Source organism: Apteryx mantelli, chromosome 5 (genome assembly GCF_036417845.1).
Source record: "Apteryx mantelli isolate bAptMan1 chromosome 5, bAptMan1.hap1, whole genome shotgun sequence".
Classification (NCBI taxonomy): domain Eukaryota; kingdom Metazoa; phylum Chordata; class Aves; order Apterygiformes; family Apterygidae; genus Apteryx; species Apteryx mantelli.
This window is the reverse complement of record NC_089982.1, coordinates 55325657-55340164: the sequence shown is the minus strand read 5'-3', so window position 1 is coordinate 55340164 and position 14508 is coordinate 55325657. Positions and strand designations below refer to the sequence as shown.

Here is a 14508-nt window from a genome sequence, read left to right as displayed (position 1 = left end):
GTTATAAATGTTTCATTTCTACTCTTTCAACCTAATTTGTAATTCAGAGATATTCCTCATTTCCTCATATTTCTGTCATATTTCCTTTTTATATTCATAAGCCATATTTCTACTTTATCATTTCATTTTAACTACTCTAGAAGACCTTTATATATTATTTTCAATTACCTGCAAACTCACAGTCCTACAACATAATCTCAAAATCAAAACTGAGTTACTGATGCACTTCTGTGCATGTTAATTCTGAATATTATTCGTATATTAATATGGAGACATCTACTGAAGTTTCCTTGATTCATCAAGGCTCTGATCTTTCAACCAGGGAAGCAAATGGCTTTGATCAAAGCCATCTGGACCCATTAAAGAATATAACATACTGTAACCAAAAAGATACTTGCAGCCCTTCACAGATTTTTCTGCCTGACTCTGCTCTAGTGTCAAAGTAGACTTGACCTACCCCTGTCCTGCTATTAATCTGAGAAGGCTGAAGCATGCCTTCTTCTGTCCTTCTCTTAATTCATCCTTTTATGTGACTTCACTATTTGACAAGGAGGAAGGTTCATAGGTGGTCATTTTGGTCTTCAAAGTTTCTATGCCTCTTTTTTTGTTTCTCCTACTGCTGCTAGCCACCATGTCCAAGCCTTATGACAATAACAATTCCCATGAATAGATGAATTACCATGTTTGAAATACGGAAACAAAGTGATCTTCACCTAATTGTATCAATTCATATAGTAGAGACATGGAGGTCCATATACCTGAAAATTTTTCTGTCTCAAAAAATGAAGTTAGCTTAACACTATAGAACCATACTAAAGCCTCAGTAAAACATTAACTGATAAGTTTTTATTAGCTTCTTATTTATTGTAGAGCAAAAATATTACTGATAAAATATTTAATTATCATCATAATAAAATGCAGTTTCATCCAGAAAGGACTTGGGTCCTGTGCTAAAACAGATCACTCAGACATATAGCAATAAGGGATGCAGGAAAGTAAGACAGCAGCTAAGAAAATAACACAAAACAAAATGAATTACTTCTCTAAAAGGTGAATAATATTTTCTAGACAATCTAGACTGGATTATGGAAAAAAGTGATACAGTTTGTTTGCTGCATCTATAAAACATAACTGGATTTGACTGTAGAACAGAAATGACTTCTGTTGGAAGACCTATGTAGTTTACTTTGCAAATCAATTCTTGCCTTGCTGTTTAAAAATACAATTAATAAAAAAAACCCAACATGTGAAGGTATAACTGATTCAGAGGGAAGGTACCTAAACCCACAAGAAATCAAATTTCCTTGTTGCTTTTATTGTTTTTGGAAGGGTGAGAGGTGAAATCACAGCCAAATAAAGAGGAGCACTACAGTCAAGCCTGAGTGAAGTATATAGCCCAGAAGAATGTTTAGGAAATAATATGAGGACTGGATTGCAGTGTGTTCTCCTTCAAAATTCCTAGATAGATAAACTTTCACTACATAAAAGCAAAATGTTTGTATAATGTGTATAAATCATTCTAAGTTTAATGAAACAAAAATAAAGCTTCTGATGATGTGCCTTTAGCCTTAACTGAACAAGTCCCCTCAAATGTCAGAGGAAAGAAAACCTCAGTTATTTTGTACAAAAAAACCTAGATGTTTTGCTTAGAATATAACTAGAAGACCTCCACTTTGCTTAGTGCTTCTTATACAGCTGCTGAATACAATTTTGTTTAAAAATAAGGAAGAGGAAGAACTGTAATACCACACACATACGCTGAAAGTTTCTATAAAATGAATTACAACTTTCTGTCTTAGCAATGTCTCAGAAACGTGTACAGAGCTAGGCCTTCTTGATCTGTTTCCTCACAATTAACTGTGGCAGGCATGCAACTGAGAGACAATATATGCTGGTACTCTCACCTTCAAGAGTCACCAAATGGGTGTTTTCACATTCTGCTACAAGAATCTCTTATAAAAGAGATTATATTGTACTTAACAGAAATATCAAATAAAAGCATGGGGCAGAGAACTTTGTATTAAGATTTAGATGAAAGAAGTAAAAGTCAAACAAACAAAAAAAGGACAAAAGTCAAACTCTTGCTCTGTAACTGTAGAGGGAGCGAAGGAGGACTCCATGATGCTACAGATGCCCTCCGTTCATTCACACAGGGCTATGTGGAGGGGATGGAAAAGGGTTGCACTGTGTGCAGGAGGGAACTTGGGAATCTGCCAGGAACTCAGCCACTTACCCTTGTTTCCCAGCTCCATGGCAATATGCTTATTTCCGCATGCCTTTCACTTCCTTCCCTATAAGGCTCAATGGGAAGGGCACCCAAAATAGTAAAATACCTTTGTAGAAAACTTGAAAAGGAGGTGGTTAAATTTTCAGGATTCTAAGTGAAAGCAGAGGGGAAGATGTATAACAGCATGTATAATTTGGGGGGTGAAGGCAGGAATTTGAGATTTAGTTTCTATGAATTAATCTTTATTCATGTTTTATTGGAATACTAGTCTCATCTTCCTTTTGCAGTCCCTAGGTCACCCTTAGTTTAGGGGTCAGCCAAAGAATACTCACATTTAGAATAAATTTGGATGCCTAGGCTTGGAAGTGACTTTTATTCACAGGGTTCCTAGTGACCACTCTTAGAAGTAAATTCCTTGTTTTGCAGATAGTTTACAGTTTAAGATAAAAAGAAGAAGGTGCAGCTTTACATTTGCTATAAGACTGCAAGCTCTAAGTAATGGATTGGCTTTTTTCTTTCCTCGAATGATAAAACAGAAAAGAACTAGCACAGTTTAAAGAAAAAGCAAAAGTAATGATGGAAGGAAGATTATGCAGAAGTCTAAATCAAAGCAACCAACTGACTAATTTTAAAGAGAATTTTGCAATGCGAGATTCTTAATAGGGAAATATATAGCCATAATTTCTCTAAAACACAAAACAACTTATTTCATATTTTGCTTGTCTTGAAAATATATTAATATCTGAATTTACAAGCTTGTTTCTGCTACATCTTTCTCCCTGGAATAGGCTGACTATACTAAAATTAACAAAAAAATGCTGCAAAAATAATCAACAAGAAGTTGTAAGCTTAATCTGTCAAATATGTATTAATCAAGGATTTCTTATACTACCTCACAATAGATTGCTCTTTAAAGCTCTGCGGCTTTTCCTCAAAATTCAGAAAAAGCCAGATAAAGTAAACCCCACATTGCCATAGCGATTTATATATACCCATGAAATAGGTATGCTTCAGAAAATTTAATGAATTTAATGAACCAAAATGCTAATCATTTATTAGACCCACTCACGTAAGTGTTTCCAAAGAGACACTATTCACAGCTAGGTAAGAAAATAAAATTAGGTTTTTGTTGTAGTACCACACTTAAATAACTAAGAGTGATAGTTTCCCCTCCAAATAAGCACAGCTTATTTTTGCTTTCTGATACTTGTTTTTCCTTCCCTTTGTTCTTCCATTACTCCTTTCCTATATTCCACCCCAAGGCACACATAGGCATGAGAAATGTACTGAAAAAAATTTCTGGTTGATGTTTGACATTATGATGCCTTGCCAGATTTCATCAGCCATATCATCTCATGCAAAGTAATGCAATCTGACTGACAAAACTCACAGGGACTCATCACCTTTCATGTGTTTGCTGAAGACTTTAAAGGTATCACAAAATCTTTGGACAGAATTCAAAGACCTGCTATGTAAAAGAAAGGTTTTGTTATTTTGTTTTTCCACCCAGACAGGAATTTTTTTTATGCCCCTCCCCCTCCTTGGGAGGTTTTTTTAAACTTTTCTAGAGTCTGCACTTATCACACAAATTTTAGTCTCCCTCTGGAAATCTAGGTCCAATATTTTCAGCTTTAGACTGGAGTCAATAATAAAGCATAGATGGCTCATGGATGGCTTTACTATTTGGTTGCAGTTTAGTATGTATGCTGCAAAAGGCCTTTCAGGGAAGAAATCTGGATTGTAACACTTCTAGAAAAATTCATTATTTTAGAAATATAACACTTTCCTCTTCATTCTGAAGGAGAATAATTTTCTTTTCCTACAAGACGATGGAAAGGTTAACCTAAAGGGGGCCCTAGGGATTCAAAGCATAAAATTTTGACACTTGCATTTTATATACTCATTATAATTTGTTTACTCATGAAATATGAATTCAAGATCCCCAAATGATTAGTCAGAGATTAGAAAGAATGATTTCAACTTCATTAAATTGTTTTTAAACACATACATAAGAAGACAATAATTTCCAAGTGATTTTTTAAAAAATAAATTATTCTTTCAAATTGAAATTACAAAATACCTCAACACATTTTTCTAAAGAGATGGCCCTAAATATTGGACACTAGGGCATTTTAATGGCACATACTTCATATTCAACTTCATGAACCTAGATTGAAACATTTAAAAACTGGTAAGTCCTCTAGTCTACAGGGGCTGATTTCCCTTGTGATATTTTGATTGCTGTCTAAATATTTCGTTTTCTTTCTTCTTTCTTTTTTTTTGGCTAAGAAATTCATGAAGATGTTTTGATTTCTTTTCTTTAACCCTAAAATAATTTTTCTAGTTCACTGAAAGTCTTTTCACTTAAATGCAATCCTAAATCTCTTGTTTATTTCTCATCTTAGTCACTGAACAAAAATCAATTACATGTACAAACAACCCTCGTAGTGAGATTCTCTGATGGAAGTCAACAGGTATGCAGTAATCCCTGAAAGTAAGATGAATATTCAAAGCAGCATTAACTTAGATTTTCCTAGCCTTTGCTTTGTTGGCATTTTTGTTTTTTGGGGGTACTTAGTATTAAAATATATACGATTAGGTTTTTCTCTAGAATTAAGATGAAAACCCTGTTCTTTTCACAAGGAAGAATCCTATATCCCATATTAAGCATCACTGAAACAATTTTCAGTTGTTCGTCTGTTTTCTAATCCCCCTGAAGTCAACAGGTACTTGCAGGTACAAAAGCCACTTTGAAGTTAAACACAGCTGAGCAAGGCTTTTCTTTTGAAGTCTGCTAAAAAAAATTTACCATGATATCTACAACACATGATTAGATTTCCTAATAGCAGAAAATTTAATTCTCAGTGCCTTTTGTAAGATATTTTATTTTGTAACTTATGACAGATGCTTTGAAATCTGCTGGGTCAATTGTATGTTTAAGATTAACTTCCTCAGTATTTAACACTCTGACTGAGTTTGAATCCTAACAGGGGTTCAGTATGATTCTCTTTCTTCTTCTTCTCATGTTTTTCAGGTTATTCTCTTAGGTTTTATTATGGTAAAATTCTCCTAAAACTACTACCTATGAAGAATGCTGCTGACTCAACAAAACACTGGTTTCTCCCTCTCCTACACCCAATTTCAGTAAACAGATAAAGTTTATAGTATTATACTGGATACCACAGCATCACTAAACAGCCTGGGTCTAAAAGCCTTTTCTTTTGGTTTAGCGGTATTAAAAAAGAATGGTGGGCTAAAGAAAATAAACAGAGATCACATAAAAATGGAAGGGGAAGAATAGTAACAATATTATTTGCTTTTTCTGAAGGTTATGAAGAAAGTTCAGTCATGGATTGCACCTAAGCTTCCTGGGTCTAGTCAGAACTGCGTGTAAGAGAATAGCATAGGTAAAGCTATTTTAAAACTATGTTTGGTGTTACTTTGAAGTAGAACTACCTAATAATTTTTTTAAAAGGTTTATACCTGCTAACAATCACAGAATCACAGAATCGTTGAGGTTGGAAGGGACCTCTGGAGATCATCTAGTCCAACCCCCCTGCTCAAGCAGGGTCACCTAGAGCACGTTGCACAGGATTGCGTCCAGGCGGGTTTTGAATATCTCCAGAGAAGGAGACTCCACCACCTCTCGGGGCAACCTGTTCCAGTGCTCTGTCACCCTCACAGGGAAGAAGTTTTTCCTCATGTTCAGATGGAAGTGTCTGTGTTTCAGTTTGTGCCCGTTGCCTCGCGTCCTGTCGCTGGGCACCACTGAAAAGAGTCTGGCTCCATCCTCTTGACACCCTCCCTTCAGATACTTGTACACATTGATAAGACCTCCTCTCAGCCTTCTCTTCTCCAGGCTGAACAGACCAGCTCTCTCAGTCTTTCCTCATAAGAGAGATGCTCCAGTCCCCTAATCATCTTTGTAGCCCTTCGCTGGACTTGCTCCAGTAGTGCCACATCCCTCTTGTACTGGGGAGCCCAGAACTGGACGCAGTACTCCAGATGTGGCCTCACCAGGGCTGAGTAGAGGGGGAGGATCACCTCCCTCGACCTGCTGGCAACACTCTTCCTGATGCACCCCAGGATACCATTGGCCTTCTTGGCCACAAGGACACATTGCTGCCTCATGGTCAACTTGGTGTCCACCAGCACTCCCAGGTCCTTCTCCACAGAGCTGCTTTCCAGCAGGTCAACCCCCAACCTGTACTGCTGCATGGGGTTATTCCTCCCCAGGTGCAGGACCCTGCACTTGCCTTTGTTGAACTTCAGGAGGTTCCTCTCCGCCCACCTCTCCAGCCTATCTTAGTTTTGCAGACCAATAGGGATATCTCTTATCTTCATCATCATAAACCAGCACCATCTTATACTTTCTACACAACTGAACTTTAGAAATAGCATGTTCAGATTTCAAACTCCATAATTCCAGCACCTCTAGATATAGACTGATTTAAAGTCAGTCATTCTTGACTGGTGAAACAATTTTGCTTCAGATTTTGGATCTTATTCTAGATTATGACTGGATAGCTCAGGTCCAGCACAGGTTCAGATAAGATTTGATTAAGAAGTCAAAGCTAAAGCGTTTCCTAAAGCAAACCTAGCTAACTGACATTTAATAAGCTAACATTTTCTATTATCAAGTAAGTCATTGACATAATTTTTTTTTATTCTACAGTGACAGTAAAATAACAGTCAGAATTATTTTCTTTATTCTATTGAATACATGCTCAGGGGAAGAAAAGTTTTGAGCTAACTACATTCCAATTGAGCTTCCTAAAGTAAAGCAAGAGTACATAGTCTTAATTCACACAGAAAATAGACCTGATATTTTGAATATAGCACAACTAAACGTCATAATATATAATGGTAACTTTAATCACTGTGAAGGGTCATTGCCTAGCAAATGGCACAGGTACCATAAAACAAGGCTTTATTAATGATAACCTATGAAAAATACATCACTGTGGTAAAGGTAATTTATACCACAGTTGGTCCTGCAGAGTCTGAGCTCAAATCTGCCCACAGAGGAACACATTTGTTGTATTATGAAATATATTTTGGTTGATCAAACAATCACAATAAGATTTTTTTCATCTGCAGTGGAAAAAAAATTCATGGAAGTCTGATAGATGGGTTAATTATCTCTAAGGCTAACAAAAACACAGAGTTAATATCAATTTAGAAATCTTCTTGTTACTGTACCTGTTACTTTGAGTCTGTCAGCTCCGATGACAATCTCATCTTCATCTGCAGAAAACAGTACTTTTCCACCTTCACTTGCTCTCACTTCAAATCTCTTACACTGGGCCTCCACAGCATCAGCTCCTGAAATGAAGTGAATGGTTCAACTAATATATTTTATAGAAATGTAAGTGATCATCAACATGCAAGGAAGACCCAAAACACACAGAGTACACCAGGCTTTTATAAAATAGTTGGCTTTGTGTAAACCTGGTAGATAATTTGTATTATAAAACATTCTTAAATACATTTACAGAGTAGCTATTTCACTACTGCATATCAGAATAGAATCTAAAATACCTATAAAAAACATGTAGTTCAGTTCCAGGAGTGGAAGGCAACATAAGAATTTAGAATGTACTTAAACTCTGAGATCTTGAAATGTCTGTTCAGGCAGACCTCTTGAAGGCTTGTTCTGCTTAAACAGCAATTTCTTAACAGTGCGGAAAAAATAACACGTGAGCCTATACCACAAAGACCAGCTAACAACTCAGCATGGCAGAAGGGCATTTTTAGAGATGATCATTCAGTTCTATTGTGAACTTGAACAGATGGATAGCAAAAAAATTTAAATGATGAACTGATTTATCATAAGCTATCTCATATTTTATGAAACCAAAGTCCTAAAACATCTCAAGGCACCAAAAAACTAAAATAATTCTGAGATTCAACAGATCTATGGGACTGAGTATAATAGTGCAGGTAGCATAGGTAGAAAAATTGCAGATACCAAACCTCTATAAAATTTACAATCCTTTTCAATTTATACACCTTATCTTTATTCTTCAGTGTTTTGTCATTTAAATCCTATCTTATAGTTTTTAATTTATTTTATTTCATAAATCAGTGAAAGCAGAACTCTATGAAAATGGTGTTGAAAAGGGACCAACGGCATACTGCGTAACTAGTTGTGAGGCAAACTTCAAGACCTTTGAGAATAGTTATTTGACAATTTTCTTATTGAACCCTAATTAGATTTCTAAAGTAGACTTAGAATAACTCGTCAATCCATATGGGTAAAAATCATGGGGAAGGTATTATGGACAGGGAAATATCCTGCATGTCATTTCATTTTATCACTCAGGCACAGGTGTGTGAAAAACACGTGCTTCCATAATGTGGAATTTTTCAATTTAATATGTAAGTGACCATTATCAAAATATATAACACAAAATATAAAAACCCTGATAGCTAATTTGGACAAGGAATTGCCCCAGCCCTATAATTTGCAGAATCAGTTTGTAATAAATAAATAAATAAAGGGAAAGATTCTTCTTACATTCAGATGAACTTACATTTGCACAGTGAAGAATTAATGGTTATTTTTAATTCATGACTGTGAAAAGTAAATGCAAAGGAGTTATAAAAACATTTGTGGTGTACCTGTTTCTTGAAATTAGACATGTTTATTCTTTTGTAAAAGTGTAAAATGATATTTTCTCCTTCTCATTATACAATTGAACTTGTTGGCTGTTGGCTTGTTTGGAAAAAACACTAAATCTTTGTAAAGAAAGAGTTGGACAGATTTCAGATAACCTAATTTTAACCATGTGATAAAGATGAGGTCTTAAGAACATCCCAGGATGACCAGATACTACAAAAGGCATAACAAAGTCTATTTGTTCCTGAGGATAAATGTAGCCACAATATATATTCACATGTAGCTGCCTTACTGTATTCATCCATTGTTCTTAGATACCTTCCAGAGGTCAGTGGTGGTGTCCCCGATAGTGTTGCCCCTGAGGCACAGGTAGAGTTGGTTCTTTAGCATCACCAAAAGTGCCAGCAATACAGTTGGGAGGAATACTCAGTTCTTTTGCATCATAGATTAAGAAGTCATTTTAAAAATTGTTAAATAAATATTTATTTATTATATAAATGTTTATTTTATGAATCCCAGTGAGGAGTAGGCATTATTAGGCCTCTGGTAAGTTCAACAGTTAGAAGGTTGTGTATCTGTCTAGTGGCAGAAACACAAGCAGGAATTAGAAGGTTAATTTATCAGATTTGCCAATGCTACTTCTTAGTTAGCAAATATCTGAACTTTATATATTTTTTATACACTATACTGCAAAATAAATCATACTTCTGGTGACTATGTCCAGTTAGTCTAAGAATTAGGGATGAGCACATAACTCAGATATTAAGAACCTGAAAATAAAATAGATGATGTTATCACATGATTCATTTGGAAGAGGGAGGAGATAGAATAAACTATACACTGGTTTGAAATACTTGAAGAAATTACAGATGACCTGCTTTTAAAGAATATATGATCCACTGATAATTTATACACAGCTGTTATTCAAGGCTCAAAATATGGTTTACAGTGACATTTAATAGTCATGAGCAAACGCTGTTCACAGTAATAAAACCAAGGCACAATCCTCTTCAGACAGTACTATGCAAAAACGCTTACTCTATAATGTTTCTCATGGTTCAGAGTGGGAAGACTCAAAGAGGTTAAAAAAGATCAATGCTTTCTTGTTGAATATAAATGCTCCCAGAAAACTTGTGGCTTTGAAGGAAGATATCTGAGATCAAAAAATCAAAGTTCTTGCATAAATTATTGATGATAAAATAAGTGCTAATTTCACATTTGATGTAAGTCAATATACAGCATGCAACTCAGTATGCGTGCTACTATTTAGCCATTAAACTTAAGATTGTATACCACTAATATTTTGCCACTACATTCTCTGATGGAAAAAAAAACTGGCCTGTCACTAAGCTGTTAGTTTGCCCTAATAAAACTGTACACTGTGGGGTTCAAAAATCAAATAGCCTTACTAACTTCGGGAAACAGACAAACTTGTAGTTTATCAAAGCCTAACCTAAAACCACCTCGACACCAACAGCTCTGTACAACATATATCTTTGGGACAGCAGACAAAATTACTTGCGTCAAATGAAAATCCAGTCTCATTTTACCAATTATTTGTCAGAATGGAAAAAATTCCCAACACAATCAAAACATTCCATTTTGGTATACTTTTGGAATGCAGTGTTTACTTTTTTGTCCGGAAATGTTTGCTCTTCATTTTAAAATATTTAAAAGGCATATGATGAAAAATCATTCATATAATGCAAAATTTATGAAAACAATATTAAAATAGACCTAAAATAAATTCCCTTGTAGAAAATTTAGAAAAGATCATTTTTCCCATTTAATCACAAGTCTGATTTCATAAACTCAAAACCCTTCTGAAATTGAATATTTATTTTCCTGCACAATTCTATTTTTCAATTGTTTTGTAAACTGCATTCTATTCTAAGACTGGTCTGTCATTAGTCATTTAAACTTCTGGAGTGTAAGTCTGAAGGAAAGGTCAAAGACATTTAGAATTATTTATTTTACAGCCTGCTATAATACAGTATTCTTCCAGTGTAGAGAGAGAATTTTTGGCTGATATTAGACTATAGGCATATAAAAGCAGTTTATGTTTGGCAATTCCCACACTCATCTATTCATTTATCCCTGAAAAAAAAAAAAGAACATTCAGTTTATGCAAGATATTTTTCTATGGCCTTTTATTTAGACAAAAAAATTTATTAAGATGTATCTTCCCAAAGGCACAAAACAAATGATTACAGGATGACCCTCAAATTGCTGTGAGATTAGTCATCTAACCTGTAGTAGCAATGGTGAATAGATATCCAGTGTTCAAAATTAGACAAATCATATTACATTTCATGAGGGCTGCATTTTGAATCATTATTGGAAAGCGCAAATAAGAATTCTGTTATAGAAATAATTTGCAGTCAACAACAAATATGAATTCTATTTTAAAACAATAATTTCATAGTTTCACGTCGGGCATTATAATAGTTGTTAAGAAGCCTGAAACTCTTGAATACCAGAACATGTTATGATCAAATATAGCACTTAATCTTTACAATAACACAATAATCAAAGAGTTCACAAACTTTAAAGTCTTTAAATACCACTATATATGCAGCATGGTGTTCTTACTTCATTTTGCAGATGGAAAATGGGTTACAGAAGAAGTAAGGGTGCCGGCAGTCTCCAAAATGCAGATAGTCCCCTAGAGCTAGGTTCATGCGTGGTTCTCAGGATCCAGCCCCTCCGCAAGAGCGGGACTGGTGCAGGGTGGCCTGGAGGGGGGACGTGTGGGAAGCCCTGCCAAAGTTTCCACTGCTGGAAGCTGTGCGGTCGGAGGGCAACCAGAGCGAGAGGAGGGGCGAGTGCCAGCTCCCGCACCCTGGAGCCTCTCCGCAACCTGCAGCTGGTGCACTCACAGAGGTTGCTCAAGTCAAGTTTCTAGCAAACATTCTCAGGTTTATAAAAGTTAAAAATCTCTCCTACAATATCGAGCTAAAGGTCAGGCAGGATGTCTGTGGTATAGCAGGTAAATAAACCCAGGCAGACTGAGTTGAAAAAGTGTGTTCATCACTGGCCCATCCTTTCTTCTTAATTATTCTGCTCTAAGTGAAGTACACAGAAATTTGAGAGATATCAGAGAGAAGAAAAAAGACCTGCCAAATTCTTACTCATTATATCATTGCAAGTGACAGCCCACCTTTGGATGCCGCCACCGCTGCCTCCTCCCCCCCCCCCCTTAAAAACCAGCACTATATTTTGGATAATGTAACTTTTCACAAAAAATGATTTATAAAACAGTAATCAGTGGTGAAGATGATTCCTTCTGCTAAGAAATGTTTATATTTTAGACACTCAGCATTTGTGCCTCCTCAGTTTTGCATTGTATAAAAATATCCCTGGAATTCAGCTAGTCCAAAATACCATTACAGGATTAGTTCTACTTTTTTATGTTAAAAGAAAGGGGCTTTTAGTTTACGTTGTATTCTAAGACCTAGCAGTGTATGCCTTATTATTACTTAGTTACTACTGAAATAGCTTTTAGTTTATTCAAGCCACTGGAGAGATTATTAATAAAAATTAATACATGCTAAGTTAGTCTCTTTGATGTGGAACCAGATGTGGATATCATGACAATGGTTTTGAAAAGTTAAACTGCCTACAGGGTAATGTGTGCTATGAAAACTGAATTCTGTTTCATTACATTTTCATTTCTTATTTGAAATAAGAGCAAGCAGTTGCATTAACACATTGCACATGTATATATATATCTGTGAAATTTTTAGCTCAACCTTGCAGAGGAATCACACTGTCGCTATGCTGATTTTCAGGTAATCCAGAATATCATATCTGCTTGGATAATGCATACCTTAGTCTGGGGCAATATACAAGTTAAATCTATCTTCCAAATTCTGCCTGGAAAGACAATTCCTACCAAGAACTTAGTCATCTGAAAAACTTTTGAGCTGTGCTGATGATAGCACTTCATACTAGAAATGCAGTCAGCTTCTCAGTAGCTGTAATCTGGTTCAAGGGATGTCCCTCGCAAACTCCCTTGCCTTCTTTGTGTCCAGGAAGATTATTTACTTGTAATTTCAGTTGTATAATGCTGAATTACATTGTTTGTGTAAAATTCCATTCATTTGAAGGACATAAGATCGGAGACTGTGCAGCTCCAGGAGTCCCAACCCCCTGCAGCAGTGGAGTTGCCAGAGGGCTCTGTGCCGTGTGAAACGGTACATCATAACATCATAGAAGAAGACTGGAAACTGGTCACTGCTCGTAGCAGAAGAAAGGCTCCTACTCCTCCTGAAGACCTGAAGCTGAAGAACAGGTTTAGTGCCCTCCAGGATGAGGAGGAGATGGGCATGGCTGCCAGGGAAGTACCTGGGACAACAGACCCTGTGCCCTGCCGGAACGCCCGGAAAAAGCGGCGGGTGATTGTTGTGGGGGACTCCCTGCTGCAGGGGATGGAGGCACCTATCTGCCGACCTGACCTCTTGTCTAGAGAGGTTTGTGGCCTGCCGGGGGCTCGTGTGAGAGATGTCATGGAAAGACTGCCTAGGCTCGTCCATTCTTCGGACTATTACCCACTGCTGCTCTTCCATGTGGGCGCCAATGACACCAAGGGCAAACTGGAGACCATCAAGCAGGATTTCAGAGCTCTGGGAATGGTGGTCAAGGGTCTGGGAGCCCAGGTCATCTTCTCCTCAATCCTGCCAGTGAGGGGGATGGATGAGAGGAGGAGGAGACGGACTTTCCAGGTTAACGACTGGCTGCGCCGCTGGTGTTGGCAACAGGGTTTTGGTTTCTACGACCATGGGACCCTGTTTGAAGATCGACAACTGCTAGGGAGAGATGGGATCCACCTCACTAAGCGGGGCACACGTGTCTTTGCCAACAGGTTGGCCAACCTGGTAAGGAGGGCTTTAAACCAGGAAAGACGGGGGAAGGGGAGAGTTACAGTGCCAGGGTAGTTGGCAAAAGACTGCTCAAGTCAGGACGCCTCCAGCAGGTGAATGCAGCCAGGGAAGTGTGCATGGGATGTGGCTATGGAGGATCCTCCTGTATCCCTCCTGGGAAACCTGCATGCTCGATCACCTCGCTGAAATGCCTGTACACCAATGCACGCAGCATGGGGAACAAACAGGAAGAACTAGAGATGCGTGTGTGGTCGCAGGGCCATGATCTCATTGCCATTACAGAGACATGGTGGGATAGCTCGCATGACTGGAGTGCCGTCATGGATGGCTACGTGCTTTTTAGGAAAGACAGACCAGGAAAGCGAGGTGGTGGGGTTGCTCTTTATGTGAGAGAGCAACTGGAATGTATTGAGCTGTGCCTGGGGGTGGATGAAGAGCGAGTCAAGAGCTTATGGGTAAGGATTAAAGGGCAGGCTAGCATGGGTGACACTGTTGTGGGTGTTTACTACAGGCCACCTGATCAGGATGAGGAAGTCGATGAGGCCTTCTGCAGACAGCTGGAAGTAGCCTCACGATCCCAGGCCCTGGTTCTCATGGGGGACTTCAACCACCCTGATATCTGCTGGAAAGACAACACAGCTAGGCACAAACAGTCCTGGAGGTTCCTGCAGAGCATTGGTGACAACTTCTTGACACAGGTGGTGGAGGAGCCAACAAGGAGAGGTGTGCTGCTGGACCTCATACTAACAAACAAAGGAGGACTGGTGGAAGATGTG

At 37.6% G+C, this 14508-nt stretch overlaps 1 protein-coding gene across 1 annotated transcript in view; it reads right to left on the bottom strand.

The window, feature by feature from the left end:
* The window catches only part of SGCZ (sarcoglycan zeta), a 237860-nt gene that overhangs the window by 44392 nt on the left and 178960 nt on the right, over positions 1-14508 (bottom strand). Inside the window, exon 4 of the mRNA XM_067297146.1 lies at positions 7430-7552. Within this exon, the coding sequence (XP_067153247.1) occupies positions 7430-7552 (123 nt within the window). The remainder of the gene's footprint in view (positions 1-7429; positions 7553-14508) is intronic.